This window comes from Bombus fervidus, chromosome 6, assembly GCF_041682495.2.
Source record: "Bombus fervidus isolate BK054 chromosome 6, iyBomFerv1, whole genome shotgun sequence".
NCBI classification, from domain to species: Eukaryota; Metazoa; Arthropoda; class Insecta; order Hymenoptera; family Apidae; genus Bombus; species Bombus fervidus.
Window position 1 is genome coordinate 17,189,450 of NC_091522.1, and position 23,391 is coordinate 17,212,840.

The 23,391-nt window shown below is 41.8% G+C and overlaps 1 protein-coding gene across 1 annotated transcript in view; it reads left to right on the forward strand.

The window, feature by feature from the left end:
* Tei (irregular chiasm C-roughest protein teiresias) overlaps positions 1 to 22,713 on the forward strand; it is a 321,545-nt gene extending 298,832 nt beyond the window's left edge. The window contains exons 10-11 of the mRNA XM_072004984.1: positions 12,966 to 13,144; positions 20,442 to 22,713. Coding sequence (XP_071861085.1) covers positions 12,966 to 13,144; positions 20,442 to 20,675 — 413 coding nt within the window. The 3' untranslated portion in view covers positions 20,676 to 22,713. The remainder of the gene's footprint in view (positions 1 to 12,965; positions 13,145 to 20,441) is intronic.
* Positions 22,714 to 23,391: the final 678 nt, after the last annotated feature.

A 23,391-nucleotide genomic window follows, 5' to 3' on the forward strand; every position in this document is an offset into this window, starting at 1 on the left:
AGGACCTTAAATAGAAAATGCCTGGGATTTATGACGAGTACTTGAGACTGTCGAGAGTACGCGGTAAGGATGCGAAGACCTCTGGTTGCCGTCCTATCTGCGACGTGTGGCCCGGTCTAGGCTGAGAGTCGGCCGACGTAACATCACTTATTCTTCATCGTTAGAATAATCAACATATCTGTACCTGGTCTCTACCCTTAAATCGATCAGTTACTTGTACATACGCATCAGCGTAACTATCTTCTTTACAAAGTTGTTGGAATAAACATTAATTCGCACGTGTTAATTCAGTGTATACTCAATCGAACCACCCCTATTATCTTAACAGAAATAAGGGGATCGATCAGTTCGTGGCGTCGATTATCTAATCGTAACGGGAATTTACGACTCCCGTTGACGTGCTTCCTCGCGATCGCGTCTCATCGCGTCATCATTAAACAACCTTTGAAATAATAAAAAAGAAATAAGTAATCCACATGCAGATTCGGGAAATTGAAACGTCTTTCGAGCTGCAGATTCTTTGCTTCGCTTTTTAATCCTTCTCCTGTATCGAAATTCGTCCAAAATGCGATAGATAGAAACGACTAAAAAAGCAAACACACGAAGAATCGACAGATTCCGTCGACTCGAGCCGACAACTCGCAGCGAGTATTTCTCCTCGTTACGTGGTTCCTACGGTTTACAGTTCGAAACTCGGCCGACTTGCGAGCTTTCGATTAACCGTCGGTGTAAGGAAGAAAAAAAGAAAAGAGAGGAAAGAGAGAGCGAAAAAGTGGAGAACAAAGAACGAGAAGGGAGAAAAAAACGTGGAGGAGGAAGAAAAGGGAGAAGTAACGACGCGGAAGAGAGAAACTACGCCCTTTTGTAAATGTACGCGGTAACAACCGACGGAAAGCGGACGAAAGTGGAATTGATAGCGGCGCAACCAAGAGGAAAAAACGTTCTCCGCAAGCGCGCCGAAACTTCCGGCACGTAGGATGTGGATGAAGAGGATTCTACGGCGACGAAAGAACTCGGTCGCGGTCGAACGTCAAACAATACGAGAATTCCGCGCGATGCTCTTATACCAAGTATCGAGGAGAAAAAGCATCGTCGAGACGACAAGGGTACGTTGCAATTATCGTTGCAGCATAGAAAATTGAAAGGAATCGAACGGTAAGAGTTCGTTTGACGAATAGAAATAAATAATAGGAAGAGATTGGTTCTGGACGAAGAAAGTATCAGTTCTCGGTCGCGTGATATTTAATTGTCCAAGCAGTCGTAAACGCTTCTTCGATATATTCTCTGTGCTCGACGCTACTCTTAAACGCGTTGTTATACCGCGTCGTTTCTTGAACCTTTGGCAACATACTTCCCTTTTCTGACTGTATACTTGGTTTTAATTAAAATGTTTTATGTTAGCAACAGCGTAAGGATGACAACGGAGAATTATGTATGACGTCTTTCGCGTCGTAAACTTTGAGCTTCTTCTTAACGATATTACGTATATTTCAACCGTGTCCCTGATACGAGACGTGTTCTCTATTGAAATTTCCTCGTTTCATCCAGCTTTCTGAAACGTCCATAATAAGCAAAGACTCGAATTAAAACGTCGAGCAGCGGTAACTATCGATACTACGTATAACAGAACGATGATTTCAATTTCACAGTCTACATTCAGAACGCGTGAATTTTTCATTCGATGTAACAAGCTCCAACTATGCCGTGAGCTACCTTCGTTTCCTTAACGCTTGGTAACAACGTTACGAGCTTCTTTTCCTTAATACTCCGCATACAACGCAAAGGAGCATGTAGCTACTTGTCTAAAACGAGTCGCTCTAAGGGAAGAGGCCGCAAGCCGAACAAACTTGTTCCACCGGTGAAATTGCAAATTAACTCTTTTCTCCGGTGGGAATAACTGGCCGCAACGTAAGTTTCCTCCTTTGTCGCGGGTACGCGTGCATATCGTTTCGGTTTCCCTGGCGAAAGAAAAACAAAAATTCGGAGAACCGACCAACCGACGATACCGACACGGCGCGCTTAACTTAGGTGTTAACTCAAGACAAATTGAAAACTCCAGGGACCAGCTAGCGTCAAATTTGTCTTCCTGCGTTTACCCAGCAAGATGACCAAGCAGACATCGGTCGCTCGTTCCACGGGAAACTGAACTTTCGCGATGTGCAGTCAAGTATAAATCCACTAAACCGCGTGCTTTAGTATTTTTACAAACTGTTCATTTTAGATATTTACACGTTAGACTCGTTGAAACTTCTGTTTGGTCTGTTCGGTATACTGCTGTTCTTCTTAATGAAACTACCCACAGCGGTTGTCTCGTTCACTCGGGGAGAGACGCGTTCGCGAGAAAGCACGTCAACGGGAGTCGTAAATTCCCGTTACGATTAGACAATCGACGCCGCGAAATGTCCGATCCCCTATTTCGGTTAGGATAACGGAGGTAATTAAATTGATTATGACACCGATATAACAAGTTACTAGTTACAGTTTATTATAACAGCCGATGTACAAACTAAATATGAGTTGATAGAGAATAATTGTAACTTCTAAATTCGAGTAGAATAACGTAAGTTGGAACGGTGAAAGATCGAAGACGGAAAAGCAACCAACTCTCTATGAAAAGGGAAAGCTGCGGAGGAAAACTCGTGATGGGTGGATCCACGGACATCAGACGAGCTGATTCGTTAAAGACAGGGTTTCGCTGTGATAGCGAGGGAAATAGGCTTCGTTGGTAATTGGTTAATTTTCGAGGTTGGCGGGTGAGGAAGGGGCTAACTGTCCCTGAGAGAAAGTGGCGAGTGGGAAAGTGACGTCATACGTGAGAAAACGAACTTTCCGTAGTAAACAATAAACTGTTAGAAAACGGAATTACTAAAGAGGTGTTTGTTCGGTTCGAAGGACCCTAACTGGAATTTGCTAAGATTTACGACGAGTCTATCGAGGCTATCGAGGGTGGTACGGCCGTGAGGATGTGCGGACATCTGATTGCCAGCCAGTTATGTGGTCTGGTCTAGATAGAGAGCCGCCCGAGGTAACAGTGGTAAAGGCGTAAAAGTTGCGATATCAATAATAATGTACTCTTCGAATGAAATTACAAACCCTGAGAGTACTATGCATATCATTGTACGAAACAACTGTGTACGTCCTCTTCAACAACTAACCACCGTTCATCTACAACGTCTCTCGTTGAAAATTCGCAAACAAATCCCCAAATGTCTAACAAACTGTAACAAAAATCGTATCGCTAAATATTTGCAAGTGTATCGCAACTGTTTACTCCAGTTTCGCGGATGCTGGTCGGAATATTCACGAAAAGTCGTACAATTGGATGATTGTTTCGAAAAGTGGACGCGCTGACGAGGGGAGTCGGCACGACGGACGAAGCTGTCCGTGTCTCTGTGCTAAGGGTGCAAATGTTTTAATGAATATCGAGAACAATGCGAAGATAACTGCGGTCTAGGCTCGCGCCTTGAAACAATAGCGTCGTCCTGTGAACGTTATCGCGCGTTTTGAATGGGCGTTGATTCTTATCGCGTCGAGGTACATGTAACCAAGTGAATCCTAGCGCGGATAATGTCAAAACTTTCCGGGATATATCGTTCTTCCCGGTGGAGCAATCTCGAACCCGGTGCACCCTTTCACCCCGCTTCTTCCTCTCCCTTCCTGCCTTTCTCCCATTGAAGGAACACGATGCAATATGGAGGATCGTTGGTAGCTTTTCCACTTTTGATCTTCTAAGAAAGTAGAAAGAAATCGACGACCATCCTTTGTTGGAAATTATATTTTCTTTCTAGTAGAACGAGTCGTGGAGTTAATCTTGTTTGTGTACGAGATCGACCTCGTTTCCAGCTGCAATTGGAAACACCGCGTTGAATTTTAATACGATTATTTTTATCGACGCACGATGTAAAGCTTGAAGAATGTTTGGGAAAACACGTGGAGTTTGATATTTATCGCGTTATCGTCGATTTAATAATTTACTTGCAGCTAGATCGACGCGTCAATTATAGAAATACTTCGGTGTTTATCTTACTACGATATTTTGATATTCTTTGTGAAAAAGAAAAGTTGCGTTATGCAAAATGCAGAAAACTCCTGAACTAAAATGGAAACGGGATAAAACGTTGAATAAATGCGGGAGTAAAAAATGTTGACTACAAATATGAAGTAAATATTCTAAGAACTACTATTTCCCACGTCACTGAACTTCAACTACCAAGAGGAACCGAGCAGAAACTTCACGCGACCGTGTATGATAGAGTTCGAAACGTTAAAAGTGGAACGTATGTTTGATATTAGAGCAGGAAAGAGGAACGTGAACGTGCCTGAATTTCTAGCAACGTCTGCAAAACGTCTTTAGCCGAATCGAACAAGAGACACGCAAAGAAGCAATACGAGTGCGAATACGAGAGTAGTTGCGGAAGATACGTTCGGAAGCGGTTAATAACGAGCAATCGAGTGAATTTGAGAATAAACAGCGGACGATTAGAAGATCGAGACTGAGACCTTAGTGTTTTAAATAAAAATTAAAAGAAAATCATTGTGCGATTGAATTGTCACTTTATCGTAAAACATACTACAATTTTTAAATTCTAAATTCTACTAGAAAAAGTTTCAGACGAATTAGATAGGAAGTTCAAAGAAATCTTCTCAAATTTTGAATTTCTGCTGTAAAATCATTCGTATAGATATCGATCCCTCGAGGGTGGAATAATTTTCCAATCACTGTGCAAGTTTACTTAAATTTTCAGAAGTAACGTAAAATGAACAAGAACGTAGATCGATTAGAAATTGCTCGATCGAGAATTTAGGGTAAACGTTTAAATGTTATGAAATTACACCGATCAAAGACGCGTGCCTATTATGACACAAAGTAAGTGAGAAGCGAGCAGGATAGTGCACTTACGCTCTTGATCCCGAGATTGGAAATTAATCGATTAATTAGCAAGCTGTTACGCAGGCTGCCTAGGCCGGCGTACAAGTAATTCGTTTCATCGTCTGTCCGCTCGGCCGTGTGTCCGTCCGTTCGCCCTCTCGTTGGCAATTTCACGCATAGATTGCTTTTGAATCGAATAGCGCTTTCGAAAGTGGAACAGGACGGTGCCGCGTCAGACGCTGTCCGCTCAAACCAGCGTTGCTCGAGCCTTACTCTCCAGGGTAGACACAGACTGCAACGTTCTACGATCAAATAGTATCGATAGGTTGTGAAAAATGCTTTCAAACCTTTTAAGAGTTGTTTAAAAACAAAGTATCATTGAAATTTCCTGAAATATTTACATCTAAAGCTTTTATAAGAAGAAAACGGGTTTCCTGTATTTAAATAAAAATGGGAATCGGGTGAAGTAGGTTCAAAATATTTTATAAATAATTGTATACGTATTAACCTTCTCAGTTCTAAGTACTTACTTTGTACGTGGTATCAGTATCGAGTGAAAGGAATGTTCAGACATTCGATCGATTTAAAAATTCTCAAACAAATTCAAAGACAAATTAATTTCTATTGGACGATATAATTTACTTTTAACGAACAGGAAACAGCGCTTAAACAACAGAGAACCCTTAAATAAAGAGGAATTATTATATTCGAAAGGTTGGTATTCCAAGCGACGAGTGTAAACTTCCTCCTTTTTTTGCCAAGTAACCAAGTGAGCGAGTAGAAACGGTCGACGCATAGTCAGACAATCGGTGGACAGATATATTTTCGGTAAAACGCAACCGTTAGGATAAAATCTTTTCGTATCTTGTAATACACGTGGCTGATGAGAGAGGCGTACCTACAGATCCAGCAAACACTGTTTAATTAGCGGTAATGCCTGCAGGTCGGGCTGCTAATTTAAAAATTACATTATTGCGCACGTGTACGGCCAATTAATCCAAGGATATTTAACGACGAATCCGCTGCTGGAAAAATGCGGTACAATTTGCAAAATTACCTGTAATGATATGAAATGGGGACAGGGATTTTATCGCGATCCATACCCCTTTACGACGAGAGGAAATAGTTGTATGAATTTATAACGAGTAATTAAACGCGCAATTTTTCGATCGATACGGTCGACTAACGCGTTTCGGTGAGAGAGACATCGTTCTCAAATTAAACGAAAAAATAAATTGTCATGTATCTTGGTTAAAAAAATGATTTGGCCTTTAAGGCTGCAACTACATACGACAGGAAATTTGATAAAGTAAACTCTTAGGATAGCGGCACATCGAAAAATTAATTTACTTATATTTATTTAACATTTTGCATTGCATCTTTCAATTTATCAGCACCGTAACGTTCGATCAAATTATTTTGCACCGAACATTTACAATTTCAAAAGACTCGGATTTACTAGCTGTATATGAAATCCGTTATACCCGTGCAGCTACAGCAATGAAACGGTTTAATCATATCACCGTACGATATACAATTGTAACTCGCATAATTCCGCAAACAAAAATAAATATGCTGGTTTTAATCCTGTTACCTGTATCTCTGTAAACGGATTATGGTTTCTCTAACTCTGTTAATCATTTCTGCAACGTAGCCAATAAATTTTGCGATTCATTACACCTTTTTATGTCATCCACGTTATTTAACACTGTAGCATATAAACTCTCATAAGTACGCTGCACGACCTAATTTTCCTGCGCTCAATCGTAACTCACTCTTACAATTAGAGGCTTGAAAATCATAATAGCGAAAGCCAGTCCGTTGCTAATGTTCATAAAATCCTATTCTACGTTTATTACTATAAAATGCAGACTGTATTTTTCCAACACATGGAGACGTATCGTGACAAAAAATAAAATCGTAATCGAATTAATTAGGAAACATGCCTGTTGAGAATTGTGCATTTTAATTGCCGAAATACAAGTAAAGGAACGCTAAGGTTACACTTAGAATTCGTATTAAAATAGTTTTAGATTTATTTAATAAACGATTTCTTCTTCGATATACATTTGCACGCGTCTCAGCACTTTTTTCGTCTCACCATCTTCCATACCAGGCTGCCAACGGAACAGTTATATTCGTCTGTTTTTTGAAGACACCGCGCACACATATACTTCGACACACTCATATTCACATACGTGTGTCACTACTACGCGGCCAATTTAGTCTAGCACATAAAATTATACATATCTCGATAATGTCAAAATTAAATTAATCAAATACTCGAAATCTTCGCTCGCACCGCCATGATATTCATTAACGTTACGTTATTCCCTTCGAATTTATTTCGTCGATAAATGTATAGACTGATAAAAGAAACAAAAAAAAAAAAAAAAGAAGAGAAAAGAAAGAAAGACGATCGTTAGCTTCGCTGGAATACGCAACACTTAAATGTCGCGTCGGAATTGCGAAAAGAAAGGGTGGGAAGTTTGCTAAGATAGATCGAAGTTTCGATGGAGCAAAGTATACAGCACGCGAGTCGTCGACTCGAAGGGATTCGTTGCCGTAACGGTGGTCGTTCTTGTCGAAACTTTTTCCGCGATGCCACCAGAAATGAATCACCGTGGCCGTCGTAGCCATTGCCCACGGCTCATTTAACATGCTAAGAGGTACTTTTCGGGAACGCGATTCCTCCCGGAAGTCGTCCCGGACGCAGAATTCGACCAGCCGAGGATTTCTATTCGTTTTTGCTCCAGCGAACGAGACGATACCTTCCCTCCGGCTTTTCGTTCTCCTGCTCCGCTCGCTGCTTTTTTTTCCACTTTTATACCGTTAAACGATCGATAATTAACCTCTGCGCTGAACGAGAAAGCGACGACTTTCGCCAACCGAAAATGCGCGTCACCCAACTCGTCAGAGAACACGCGTTTTTTCGTCCTTTCTGTTCCCGCGTGTAACAACGTTTCGTTTTATGTAAGCGTTTGACACTAGCCACGGATAATCGAGCGCGCATCACTCGTCGAAATAACGTTCGCGTTGGCCCACTCTTTGCAACGAGCTGCGTGTTGCTTTTTACAGGACACATTGTCTAGCGATCCGTACCAACCGCGAAGGATTTCATGGCGTCTAAGGTCGTTGAACTCGATGGTCGTTTCATTCTCGTTATGGCGAGAAGTAAGAAAAAGGGACTGTTGTAAAAAATGATCGAGTATCTTTGAGAAAATGGACAAGAAACTCGTCGGCGAGTGAACAAGGTATTACGACGAATAACGTTGCGAGTGATTGAAAATTTGAGAAGCGCCAGTCGTACAGATGTCGTCGAAGAATCGAGAACGATAATTCGGAAAGTTTGAACAAACTGAGTCCTACCGAATAACAATCACGCTAGAGTTCGATTAACTGTTCGCTCGAATATAGTTTCTAAATAATTTAGGAAATAGAATCCTATCAGCAACTGCATGTTGCTGGAAAATGTGCCTTTTAATGGCACGATGGCTCTCGTTGATACGGTAATTAACTTTCCATCAAAATAGATCCGCGGATACCGATAAAACATCGATAAAATTGAAGATATCGTTTCACGCGGTAGCTGTTAAATATTTAACGATACCGTTCACGATGAAGTTGCATGAAACGCACGGAAAAGTGTCCAACGGCGTGGTTTTTAATTCAGGATCTTTAAGTTAAAGAGCTTGCGCATCTCCCTTTCAATTTATTCCTCGCAGCTGAGTTATTCATGGCCGGAAGAAGCTTAAATTATAATTAGAACACGGAGGATCTGGAGTTTCTTCACATTCTTAATAACGTTCTGCATAATGCATAGAGTCGCATGTGTGTCACGTGCGCTGGCGGGCCGACGCGGCCCGTATAAAAAATTCACCGAAACGACCGGCAGGTTTCTTTCAGCTTCTTTCTCTCTCTCTCTCTCTCTCTCTCTCTCTCTCTCTCTTTCTCTCTCTCTCTACCACGTACTCGTCCTTCGAGTTCGCGACTATCCAAGAATTTTTCAACGCAGGGGGAAAAATAGAAGAGAGAAGAGAGAAAGAAGTGGAACGAAGAGTATTTCGAATTTGAAGATTAGCGCTAACGCGAGGGCAAAGTTGGAGGTGAAAGGGGTGGAGAACCGTACGGGAATTTTACATGGCAGTTTCGCGAATGCATTTACATTTTCGCGGAACACGTTCGAGCTAGCGACGCAAACCGCATTTTGTGGGCTTTGGAGCATCGCCCTGAAATTAGCTCTGATCCCATTCGGATGCCGCGCCGCGTTTTCGACTCGCCGTCGTTGATTTCATTAATCATTTCAATTAGAATTAATGGCGGAATTAAGCCAGCTTTGTTCCGTCAAGCTGAAGTTCAGAAACTATCGGCCGGTTATTTCATTTGTATAATTGAACACGCGCTCGCGGCAAATGGAGCCGAGTGGTAGCTAACAAACGAATAAACCGTTGCACTGTGGCACAACGAATGGATTCGGCGTAGGAAAATAAAGGTGAAAAAAAATGGCATGATTTTGCCATTCAAAACCATTTGGTTAAACTGTTATCGAATAAGTACGGTATACGTTTGCGAATAATAATTAAATTTATTTATTATTGCACTCTGCGATGTTTATGCAAATTTATATGTTTGTCGACAGAACTAAAACGGGGATTTGTTTCACCTTTTAAATATTATAACGAGTACTCCACTTTGGGTATTTCATATTTCAGCATATTACATACGTTCGGTGCATTCCTGCGTATTTAAATCTCCCATAAATTCGTAAATATCTGCAATCTATTTATTACATTTTCCGGCTTTTTACGCGCAACGTTGGCGATTTAACAACCCAGCGATGTGCAAAGCGACTCAACAGCTATATAAAACACAAGCATTCCCAGAACGTCGAGAAACTTCTACCGACCAAACGCTCTTCTTTCGCGCTCTAATTTCGTCTCTGCTGTATTCTCCCGCGTATTTCTAACGCTCGAAACTCATCGCCGATCATACAGCGTTAAAGTTCCGTTCTGGCGAGTATTTAAACGAACTTTCCATCTGAAATCTAAAACCGCGGTAACTCCGACAGGTCAACAAGAACAAACTCTTCGACATCCAGTCAACGTATAACTGAAATCAATTGTTGAAAGACCATCCGAAACACACTATCAATTACGACAACCGCTATCAAACTTCGTAATGAGCTTCGACGACTCGCGTATATCGATCGATCCATATCGAAGGAAACGAAGAAAAAGAATAGAGAGGAATAAAGACACGTGGAATCCCGACTCGCGGACGTATCGAAAAGTTTGCAGCGTATCGCAGGTATTGAAACGGCACACAGGTGAGGCAGGGAAAGAAGACAGACAGTCGGTCGGACAGACGGCCGACTGCTTTCACCCTCGCCGCAGAAACAAGAGGCGCAGCCAAGGTATTCCAGTAATTTCAGTCGTAGGAATATTCATGAGCAGCCACGGCCGAGTGTACTGTTCCGCTTCTATTCACCGTTGCAGATAGGCCAACCAGGGTCAGAAAGCTTGCTTTACGAAGCAGGAAATCCATGCAGATGAGAACGGCTGAAAGGAGCGGCGGGGGGAGAAAGGGGACGATCGAGAAGAGGGGATTGGTGGCGAAAGAGCGAAAGAGACGAGCTCGTCTTGGCCAACCGGCCGGCATCCACGCTTCAATTAGCCAAAGTGCAGCGACAAAGCTGCTGCCACGACATCGAGCACAGCCGTTGACCGTGGCTAGTGTCTCTCCTACGTCGATCGTTTCGATAAGACACCGTGAGTGGAGAGCGTTCGAGTAAAACCGAAAAGTTTGCTCCTTTAGAGATTATTGGATCTCTGTGGAAGACCTGCAGTTGCTAGCAAGCTACTGAACGCGTGAAAATTGTAACCGAATGAGGTTTCTATTCTTTGGAAGAAGATGAACCTTACGATAATCGCGAGAAGGAACGTTAGGGAATATTTAAAGGTTCGTATAGTATGTAATTCGAATATCTCGAGGACTCGAGTGCTCGGTTTACTGGAACGAAATTCTAATCAGAGCTCGATTAAACGAACTCCCGTAGATCGAATCCCGTTATCTGAAATAGCAAGTCCTATTATTCGAACGAAAAATCATAGATAATGAGAGAGTCGATGCATTTCTCTTATTATGTGAACTTCATTTATACGAATTGTTTTTGTCATCCGATGCGATGGCTTCTAAAACGGAGATCTACCGGGCTTAAAATTCAGGTTATTCCCTCTCGCCTTTTTCTTACGTTCAATACTACGCGCTTTTTACACCGACGTAACATTTTCCGCGTATCTGTCGCCAGCACAAACGACGATAGAACAATATCGCTAAAAACTCTGATGTAAGGATCTCATAGTCTTTGTTCGTCTTTCTTCTCGCGATCCCTAAACAGAACAACTACTTACGTGTATCGCGCTCTCTGTATCGTAACACTGTCTCGAAAGTCACTCGATTCTCGCGTAAACTTTCATTTTAGTCGTGAAGCGAAGACACGCGTGAGTGTATCTAGTAACAAATCGAAACACGAAACAACGATTGGCGTTGAACTCTGGTACCCGAAACGTGGTCATATTGATTCATGATTTCCAAATGTATTTCCTTTCTGCAAACGTTGGGCCACGTTTCCAGCAGGTGCCTCTAGGGACCAGGATACTTTGACGAGGCTAGATAGCGAAACTGTCCCGGAAATCACGATCGCCTTAAGGCTTTGAAATCGAGAAGTCACGGCTACGATTCTCTCTATCTGCTCGCTTTGCGTCTATCTTTCTCTTGGTGCAACGAGTCGCTATAGGTTGCGGCCACATTGTCGCGCTGTAAATGTCTAGTTTCGATGGCTGGAGGCCGTGTTTGCGCAGGAATCGGCGAAACTCGTGGAAACGAGTAAATCAAAAGCGTCGCGGGCGTTACCGCGAATCGACGCGGAAAAGCCGATGTTTCGATCCGATCCGGCTCGTAAACATGGAAAAACGGCCATAAATAATAATAGGAGAAAATAAAGGCGCGGTGGACGCCGTTGGTCGTTTGGCGAATTTCGCGCGCAACTGACACCGATGTCTCATCAAATGGATAAAGAATGGCGGTATGGAAATGCAAAAGATGGTTTATTTCGTCTGGTCACATACGTCGTTTAATAGACGCGTGACATAATTCGGAAAGCCATTGGCGAGACGAGAAGATGCATTTTTTAAATTAAGCAAGAATTACATTAAAACGAAATAAAATGTTAAAGACTTGGAAATTTGTAAAATTACAGCGTAGTTGGTTAATCACGAACGGTATCTTATAGAAGAGACGGTGGATGTGTGCGTTTGATATCGATTACACCGGACGAGAATACTTGCCGCGATAAATTACTGCAACAGTCAGTGATTAAAGCGGCGTATAAACTTGATAAACATATCAACCTTTTCATTGTTTGTAACAGCCATTGTGACATGATTGCCAAGCGGAATAAATTAACCGGCGAGAAGCAAATTCGACTACGCGCGATATTGTGCGTGGCCAGACTTCGTGCAGAGCGTTCCAACACTTGTTTTAATAACCAGCCGCGTAAACGTAAAATATCGATTGTCTGACAATTCGCCGACCGAACGTGTTATAGGCGAAACTGCAAATACCTTCGCGGAATAAATACGCGTTAAAAAGGATTTCCCCACATATATCCATATCGATATTTTCATTTTCCACTAAATTCGCTGTGTTACTACGTTCGCCTAACTCCGTTATCCTACGCTACGATGTTTCAGCGTGCCCACCGTTTCATTCGATCACCTTAATGAAGTTCCACTTAAGATAGAAACATGACGGTGGCGCGCCGAACACGCGGCGACGACAACATAATTTAACAGGAATTACGCAAGATTACGTCGTTTAGCTACATGCTGAGATATTTTCACAGTTAACAAGACATAAAGCTCTGTGCGAGCTTCATAGAGAATGAGAGCGAGAGAGAGAGAGAGAGAGAGAGAAGATAAGAGGGGTTAGGTTACGCTGCCGGAACCGAAGGGTGGATTTACGACCGACGAAAGAAACGCGTATACGATGCCATGACCGCACCGTTGACACAATTGTTTGCGTATTTTTGTTCCAGGTCGACCCATGGTTCATCCACCTAGTCAAACAGTCACGGCCAAAGAGGGTGAATCGCTCAACATCGTCGTCGAATTTTGCGCAGAACCGAGATACACCAAGGTGCTTTGGATGTCCGAGGAAAGCGTTTACGTACCTGGTACAGAGGCCAGAGATGGTGTTCAAGCGCTTGCTATCGAGGTACGTTTCCTCGTCTTTTACGCAATTTACGCAATTTTTCACTCGATTTGGTTGTACATGGAAAAGTACATCGAGGATGATAATATCGTTAACACACGGCGGATCATTTCCTCCGCATTCGAATATGTTTCTTAATCTTTGTTCGTTGTGGATTCGGTTAATTTTTGTTCAGTCTTTTTGTACATGGAAAATTAAAGATGGAAATTATTAATATTTCTCGTTACTGTTTGTACATTATTTGTTTTATAAATCAATTTCACGCACGTTTCTATTAATTCGCTCGAAGGGAGTATGCAATCCCGAAGACCTGAAAAAAGAATGAGGTAAATCTAATAGTTTTTTTTTTCGCCTACAAGTATTTGCTAAAGAATCAAGATTTTTATAGCAAACTTTAAGCAGCTTGTTAACTCTGCGCTCATATTTTTTTTATTACGTAAAATTATAAAACGACGGCGTGGTACAACATCGTGTGACTTCATATCCAGCGGAACGTTGTTTGCTTGCAGCCAACGGCAAACGTAACTCGATTGTAAAAATGAAAAAATTGTTTTCGCGATCTTATACAGAAATAGATTATCTTCGGATGTAGCGTACGATTTTTCTACAATTTCGAAAATTAAGAAAATGCCGGCTTGTCGAAGATCAGATTTTATCTTTCCTTGAAAGAAATCAACTCTGAACGTTTATGCAAATTCGACGGATCGTAATATCAAACGTACGTTGTATCGCATAATGTTACACAGTGCAATGTGCAGAAATTCCAAGTTAATCGGATGAAGAGTTTCGGAGATCTACTAAGCGCAAGGTCGAAAAACATAGTTTCGTGAAAAATGCGTTTAAAGTTTTAAGTTAATCTGTCTCTAAAATAAGAGGATGCACTCGTATTCGGAGTTTATAACTCCGCTATTTTTTAGAATTTCAAAATACTCTTTCACCGCAATATTCTACGCGTGTCAAGTTTAAAAAAAAATGCTATAGAGGTTTCGATTTTTTGAAGCCGACATAGTTGCAAACCACCTTAACAAATCCTTTCTGTCACGAGTTCTGCCGTAATTCCCAGTTTGTATTTGCAAATCTTTTTTTCTTTTTTTTTTTTTTTTTTTCATACCTCTGCTTGACTTCTAATTCTTATTTAAAGATTTTATTCCTCGCAACCCTTCTCCTCGTTCTTGCTTTCCATTTCAGAATTCTTCGTTTCCCTACAGCCCGCACTCTTACGTATTTCCATCCATCTGCTTTTTCCATAATCTCACGCGGAATCTTTAATTCCAGTATGTAAATCCTTTAATCCGTTATCGAACGTTGCCTACGTGGTTTTGTTAATAAATCTACTAACAGGCAGAAAAACAAACAAATAGCGATTTTTCAAACTAAATACTCAGCCCGCTAAACCAACTTCCACTTCTCTGACTCGCCGCGTTGTTCGTGCGAAACAGCGTTTCGATCCTCGAAACAAGTAAAACGAAGAGAGAGGATTCTTCTGAACCAGAAATGACTGGTTTTACACGAGGGGAAAATATCTCGATTCGCGTTCGAGAATGCAAGAATTCTCGCAACGACGATCACCAGGAAGCGAGGCTCGCTTTTCAACCGGGTCAACGAAGGAGCATCCGGTGCAATTTAACTTTGAAGATAGTCGGCGAGCCTCGGCAACCAGACAATTCCTGCTTTCCCAACAATAACACCAACAAACGGGAATAACAAGGAATTCGCAGCTCTCGGGACGCGAGAATTATATTTTTATCGCGGACGACGAACGAGAACCGGCCGAAACGTGATTTCTTCTCGGCGAAATAGGTAGAAAGGGAACAAAAGGGTGGGAATAAAAGGAAAGAGAAGCCGTGAGACAGTGAACGCTTGTTGCATACCGTGAAAATATGAGAGAACGAAAGAATGAAACGGGATACCGGATTCATACGTGGTGCCGGCGCTTATTTCATTTCCGCGCGACGTCGTTGCACGCCTTTCTTCTCCTTTTTCAATCTTTCGTTCTCTCTCTCTCTCTCTCTCTCTCTCTCTCTCTCTCTCTTCGTTTTATTTTTCACCGACAGATAGAGTCTAGATACTCTGTACAAAAGATGGATTAACTGTTTTTCCGAGGAATCAGGAATAACGGTGAAACGCATAGAACCGAGAACAGAGAAAGAGAGATCGGTAGCTAGCGCGGAAAGAGGAGAGGAAAGAATCTGGCATAGCTTTAGAGGGATTTACTAATGCACGTGTGTTACGTTTGTTTTTACTAACTTTTAATCCCTTTTGTCCCACGCGGCAGCGTTCTTAATTCGTTGAACGAGTGGAGAGAGAGAAAAAAAAAAGGAAGGAAACGATCATCTTTGTTAATTTCGTCGTCGATCTCTTCGTTTCTTCGTCTCCTTTATCGGAAGAAATTTCATCGCGACGGATCATTCGTTAAAATAGGAAGGAAGAGAGGGGCAAGAAGAAAGGAAGAGCGTTTCCTTTAAAGCGTTTAAGCTCTCCTGCCGTTTTGCTTGTTCCTGCATTATTCCACTTCTTGAGACATGCACGAGATCTTCGTCTACGCTCGAACAGTCATTCCGTGCTGCGTTCGACTATAATATCGTTTCCTCCAAGAGGGATTAATCATGGCTTTCCTCCGTTTGCCTGGAAAACAGACGACGATTTGAAAACTGAAACATATTTCCTATGCTATGTGAAGGAAGGCTTAAATTGCTATGTCTCTCGCGAAACGCTAAATTCTAGTTTCTGTCGCGTTCGTTAATTACCTACGAAATATCGCGCGTTACCGATATCGATTCATCGATAAAGATACAATCCTCTTGAAAGAAAGAAGCAGCAGCTTTTCCAAATCACAACTCGTATTCTTTCTTTCTCTGTTACAAAGGGAAACGTTAAACGCTAATATATTTCCTATATATTATATGCATAATAGAACAATTTTTATCCCTTTAGTACAGCTAGCGATAAAACTGCGGCATTGTTTCGTAATACGTTAATTTCATAGAGAAGAGCTGATTCATAAAAAGAAGCAATTCGAGGTAAACTGCGTAACGGAGCAGCCATAAAAATTTCGCTAACGTGTTTTCCAATTTATTTGAACGAGCACACCGCGTCGGTCAGACTGTGCTGCATGCGATACGAAATTTCTTCCTTTCTCGACGTGATTACGTAGCACGCGGACCACGCCAGAGGGGGTAGCTTATTAATTCTTCGTCGGTGGAAGTACACTGCGATAGTTGGTAGCCGGTATCGACACAGTGCGAGGTATTCAAAACAGAATCTAGGTCGAAATAACTACGTTCACCGCAACACGTGCACCCGTTTTCAGTTTCGTCGTTCTCCGTCTGCACGCTGCAACGTGGTCTCCCCGTAACCCTGGTCGGGGAGCTGCAATTCCACGAATTAATTACCCGCTACTGCAGCCGTGGATAACAAGGGATATAGAGAAGAGGATGGTCAGAGAGATAGACAGATAAATCACGTACTAACTACTATCAGTCGTGCTTTCGACGAATGCCGCAGAAATTTCGCTTTGAGTTGCTGGGCGAAAGTTTCGATGAAATTTCCCGTGGTTCGACCCTGCACGACGAACAAAAGGAACAAACTCGTAGCACGACGCGACGCAGAAACGACGAGTCGCGACGCCTCCGTGTGTTTGCACTCTTTGCACACGACCGACGATTCACTGGGACAGAGAGGGAAACGCTCGAGGACGTGGTACGAAGGCAAGCGACACCGTTTCCGGTCGAACGCTGTTTGTACATCAAGCACCGGGGAAAGAAGTTTTCCACGCCGATACGAGATAAAAGGGTCCCGGTATTGCCACCTTGTTCTCGCATCTCCGATCGTTTACAGCGAATACGGTTTTCAACGGAGAATAAAAGCGCCGAACGGAGTGCACTTCGCTGGATTAGATGCTGACGAGCGTATTCCGGATATTTCTGATCCTCGAAAACTATTTTTCTGGCATTTTCAAACGATAACTCCTGTGCCTTTGTTGTGTAATATAGCGTAGTATCGTGAACAAAAAGGCATAAAAATATCGGCTAAACCATAAACATTGTCGCGAGCCGAGGTGCCGACAGGCCCATCAATGTGTCGTCGGTCCTTTAGCTGAAGAGTTTCGTGAAAAAAAGGCCTGCGTGACTCTGGCCACGAGCGGTTGCGTAACACGTGCTTGATGAGACTAAGACAAAGGGACGAAAGGGATGCCAAGGCAGAGAGACAAATTCACAGTCAGTGTCGGTGGAGAAGTCAGGGACTGCGGGTTGCGTTGTCGAGAGAGAGAGAGCGTTGGATCCGTTGTGACGAGAGTTGCCAATTAATTATTGAGTTGTTTAAAGTATAGTACGTTATCGCGATTAGTTGATGTTAAATAACCATCGTTTCCTGTCTAATCAACATCTGTATCGATCGATTCTTTGTAAATAAACCATCGTTTAATTATTATTAAGTAGCATATTTCCGATACTACAATAGAATTATGATAAAATATTAATAATTTCATTCGTGATAGATTACACATCGAGAAGTGAAAATGAAATTGCTAAAATCGAAACTGAATGTACTCGAGCTACTTAGTTTATCGTAAATTGCTCAAATTCGACAAAGGGTACGCTCAAATCACGTAAAACATCGACGTGCGTCGACGTGGACTCGTCTCGGGAAACGACACGAAGAAGAAAGCTAAGGGCAAAGAATGGTAACGGAGAAGAGCAAAGCCGAAGAATAAAGAGCACAAGGAGACTGGGATGGCGATCGGTGGTGGGTTGGTGAAACTGAGAAAGGACGAGGATGAAACGCAAAGTTAAATGGAGCAAGAAACTGCGACTGGTTGCACGCGAAAAATTCGCGAGACTACGAACGACGACGTCTGGTTCGAATTGCGAGAGAAGTTACCCCCGAGACAAGCGGAATCCGATTCAATTACGGAAACGTATTTCTTCGTTGCAGATACTTTACCAAACGAAAAGGACGCGAATTGATAAAGGGAACATCGTGCAATATAATTATACCTTTTTTCGTGTTCCACACGATTCTACGTGGCATTCCGTGGATTTAATTTCGTTGTACAAGCTTAAATATCATTTCCAAGATCCACGTTTCTTTTATGCCGTTTCGTACGTTTATTCCTGATACGGTTTCCTCTTTGCATGCCCATAAAAGGATTACGAGGAACTTAACATCGATACGTTCGATCAACCGTTTGTTTTTCCGTTGATTAAACGCGTGCAAAAATAATCAGAGTAATTAACGTGATTGAATAAAACAGGGCAATCTTAAATATCATTTCCAAGATCCACGTTTCTTTTATGCCGTTTCGTACGTTTATTCCTGATACGGTTTCCTCTTTGCCTGCCCATAAAAGGATTACGAGGAACTTAACATCGATACGTTCGATCAACCGTTTGTATTTCCGTTGATTAAACGCGTGCAAAAATAATCAGAGTAATTAACGTGATTGAATAAAACAGGGCAATCGTTTGACGTGCGCCTCATTTTGTATTACGCGATAATGGAGCTCGCAGTAACGCGTTGCAGTTAACTGCATAATCCGATAAAAGGCGTCATTTTTATTTCTGGCCAGTTGACATTTCGCGTTGCTCGATTTTATTTTCAGCCGCGTGTTCTTCGCGTCTCTATCGATCAACCACTCGAAACCGTACCGATTTAATTCGATCGATTCTATCGGCGACGTACAAAAAGCTGAAGGAACGAAAGAAGAAGAACTGTGTGCTAGGGAGAAAAAGGAAAAGCTGGAGGAGGTATATAAGTTGGAGAGAGGGAAGATAAAGCGATGGAAATCGGATGTGATATGGGCAATTGAAGCGAGAACGTGGCACGATGTAGGAAGTTTTCGCTTTTTCGTAGAAGTTGCGCGCGAAAGTTTAATCTCAAGTAGCTAAACAGAATCGCGGCAGATAAGAAATACGGTCGTAGGATCGACTTTATCGAATTGCAAGTTAATGAACGCCGCGTGGTAAAAAGGTCGGGAAATCGAACGACTCCGAAACTCTTGCTTGAATATCAACTTCTTATCTCAATTTGCGTTTGCACTGATTTGCTCTTTGCTTCAAGATCTACCCTCTCGCTTTATTTTATTTCAACAATTATATCTGTCGAAGTGATCGCCACTTCTAAGAAAACTCTACGTCTGGTCTTCGGTTTTCTCAAGCGCCGAGGCCATCGATAGCGCATAGACAAAAGAATGCGTCGATGACAGACCATAAGCGGTACATGTGCGGTACATTCTTTTAGTCTCAGGGTAACATTGCTAGCGTGCGGATCTGGACCAGCTTACATTGCATTCCACACTTTGTACTTTAATATTTACAATATATATATATACTTACAATACCTTACAATTTACCCATGCGTTTCTTTGATTCCACATACATCAAATAGCCTGAACAATTGTTGAGGTTATTAGATGTGTGAACAAAGAAACGTGTGGATAAATTGTAAGGTAGAAAATATAATTTAATACAGAAGCGTAAATACAAGTAGGAATATATATGTAAGCTGGTCCAGATCCGCACGCTAGCAGTGTTACCCTATGACTAAAGGAACGCCGAAAAAAGACGTCGCACGTGTGCCGCTGATCGTCTGTCGTCGACGCATTCTTTTGGCTATACGCTATCGACGACATCGGCGCTTTGTGAAAACCGAAGACCAGACGTAGAGTTTTCTCAGAAGTATCGATCACTTCAACAACAATATCGAACTATAAAGATCTAACACGCAACAACACAAATTAAATTAACACAAGCAAATTCTTACATCTTAATCGCACGTATTACCTTTATTACATACACAATGGTTCGCGAAAGTATTTGAACGTTTGCATAGCACGCACGGTATATTCATGAAAGTATGCGCAAATGTTCAAACATTTTCTGAAACAATTGTATTTAATCGTCATTTCGTCGGACAGATGATAGTTTATTTGAACAGAACGTAATCTTTCTGCCATTCCATTTTTCCACAAAAAAGCAGTAAGAAATTTCTCTCCTAGCCTACGTATCTCCATCAAAAAAAAGAAAAAAAAGCCAGTGGCAGTTCTTATTGGGGGAAAAAATGGAAAATCTCGAACTACCCTTGACCTATTCCGCTATCAACTTTCCCCTCTCGAAAACTTGCCAGTAGCAACGATCGTCCGCAACTTCCATCCAGATAAATTATCCTTTATAACCCTCGGTGGTTCCTAGCGAACCCTTTAAAACCATCGCACGAATCAGGTCACGAATACTTGACAAACTCCGGGAACACCGGTATCGAATTCATTAACGACGCACGTTTCTCGTTGTTTGCCTTTCAGGATGGTGGCACGGAGTCCTGTTACAGAACGGTGCTGAGCTTCGACACGATTCAATGGTCTCACGCCGGCGAATGGTTTGTGCTGGTTCGCTCGTCGGAAGGGATCTCGGACGCTTCCGTTTTGTTGAACGTGACGCGCGCCTCCGAGTACAGTCACGCTCACTTCCGGTCAGCGAGTCTCACTTACCTATCGATGTGTCTGGCCATGGTCATTCTGCAGGAGCATCGCCGCTGAGACATCGCTGGGAGTACGTCGATACCGTTTGCTTGCGAAGAGTCAAGGGACTCTGGCTCTGAACTCGAACAAAAAAAATTGTACATCAGCTTCCCTGATTAGACGATAAGAATAAGGGGGAAGGAAGTCAAAGTTCCGTCAGTATTTTCGCCATCTTCGACGATTGTAAATAGAAAATATATAAATTACAAAGGAGAGAATGAGCGAGCAAGACGAATGGGATACATCGTTCGGGATAAGAATACGGAGCAACGTTTTGTATTAGCGTGTTCTTGACTCAAGGCGAGACTCGATGACGATGCAACGAGAAAACCCTGTTTATTATGTATCGAAAGGGTGAACACGCTTAAACGAGAAAGCCTTTTATCGACGCTGTCGTTGTCGATGAACGATGCAGAGCTTCCGGCGACGACGATAATCCGGCCTCGACGTTCCTTAATCATGGATCTCGTTGCTACATTCGTTCTTTTTCTTTTTCCATATTTTTTATTCTTTTTGTATTCTCTTTTTTCTCTCTTGTCTTCTTTTTCTCCGCGTTCTTGTCATAGGGTTTTCTAGATGATAAACGACGCTTGGGATTGACAAGTCGAATCGACGTAACTTCGACTGTACATTATAGATTTATTTTCCTTTTCATTTTTTCTTTTCTCCTTTCTTCTTTATTAGAGAGAGAGAGAAAAAAAAAGGAAAGAAATTTCCATTGCGAAATGGAATTAAAAAGAACAGTCCACAGTTTCGTACGTGTGTTCGATACCTCGAAGTCTGCGATTCGAATCTACGACCGCGACGTAGCCAATGTCTTTCTCTGGCCTTAAATGGAGAAACGGCGCGGCCAAAGTAATTCGAAAGAGGATACGGTTATCGCGTAGGGGAAAACTTTGTAAACTAAATCGTCGCGAGATTTCGACCACGAGAATCGTGACTGACTCGCAGCGATTTTCTCGATTAAGCTTAATAAAATGGAATATTCGACGAGATTATGCGTTACGGAGGGCACGTGTAAATATTTGTATAGTTTATTTGTAAAGAAACCGGATGGCATGCGAGAACGAAAGAAGACAAAAAAAAAAAAAGAAAAAGACAAACGGTAAAAGAATGCAATGAAGGGAGAGGTGTACACGCGTTGAACGAGAGACCAATTTTTACATTCGGGTTCGCAGAACGTCGACGGCTGAACGTGGTCAAAGTATAGAAAATGATTACTGTTCGTTCAAATGTAATTGTTAGGGCGTAACATGAACCAAAGAAGACAACTCGGCGAAAAGTCGAGTCAAAGAAGGAAGCAAATGATGGGATTAATTACGTGTATGGATAAGAAAACGAAGTAACGAATTGAATTAAACGCAAGAAACGAAACAAGAAATATTCCGTAAAAAAAAAAAAAAAAGAAAATAGGAACATTAAGGAAAAAAAGATACATTGTTGTATATTATTTTAGGTAAGTAGCATTAAAACAGAAAAAAAAAAAAATAGCGTGTATATAGTGATTGTAAATGCATAGGCTATCGTACACCGAGGGCTATGCATGACGAATTATACAGTGACGCTGTTAGAGATATATTTATTATTCGTTGATATATTTTTATAAAGTTTTATTTAGCCATAAGTTCTCGTTCGCCTTCCCCCTGGATGTCGTGTACCGATCGATGGTTAGTTTTCAATCGAGAGTGGCCGTGGAAAAAAGTGTGACGATAATGACGACGACGATGATGACGATTTCAATTCAAACACAGAATCATAACGATGAATAAATCAAACGAAACACCTTCTTATTCCCGATCAACCTCCTAGATTATACGTTTTTCGATGATGATCGTACCGCAGTAGTAAAGAAAAACAAACGAAACAAAAAAAAAAAAAAACAGAAAAAACACAAATTAACGCGAACGTATGTAACATCGTTGTCTTTCGTGATTATTCGTTTTTTATCTCTCCGCGATTGCTAGATAAGAAGTGAATGTAGCGTCTCGTTTCGATCGTTCCAGTTCCTCTGAAAGAAGAAGAAAAAGAAAAAGAAGGAAGAAAGAAAAAAAAATGGTGTTGTTGCGTACATTTTTGTAAGCGCAGTGGTTCCTAATTTTTGTCAACGCGTCGGCTGCGATGCGTTTATAGCTTCGTTCGTCCGTTCACGCCTAATCCGCACGGAAGTCGGCATTATTACACTTTATAGACGCGAGAACGAAAATTAATCCAGTGTCCCCCCCCCCCCCCCCGAGTTTCTTCATTTCTCGACGATTTTTACCCCAACGAACGGAAAACGTCTCCCCGTAGTTCTTCTTTCTTTTCGTTTTTATCGAATTGCTTAGGTGTTATAAATAAGCAACGTGATGTAATCGTTGTACCCCATGACGCCTAAAAGTCCAATAAATGATATTTACAATATCTGCGTTGATATAATGATTCTCACGTGTATCATTGAAATTCCTCCTCCTAATGATTCCAACTCGATAGCGAAAATTTGGAAACTTTGTAAATAAATTTCACCGTGTAAATGTTAGTGATTATCGATGGAAATATTTACATAACTGTTAGAAATTATCAAGTTTTCAGGGACGGAGGTTCGTCGTGAGCAAACGGAAAGGGAATGAAAAGCAGACAAATTACTTTCGCGAAGAAACCACGCGGTTTCCTTCGACCAACGTGCCTAGCTTCACGGTCATTTCCTTCCTAATGGTTCTTGTCGGTGCGGCACGTTTGAATAAGGTGTTCGAGAATC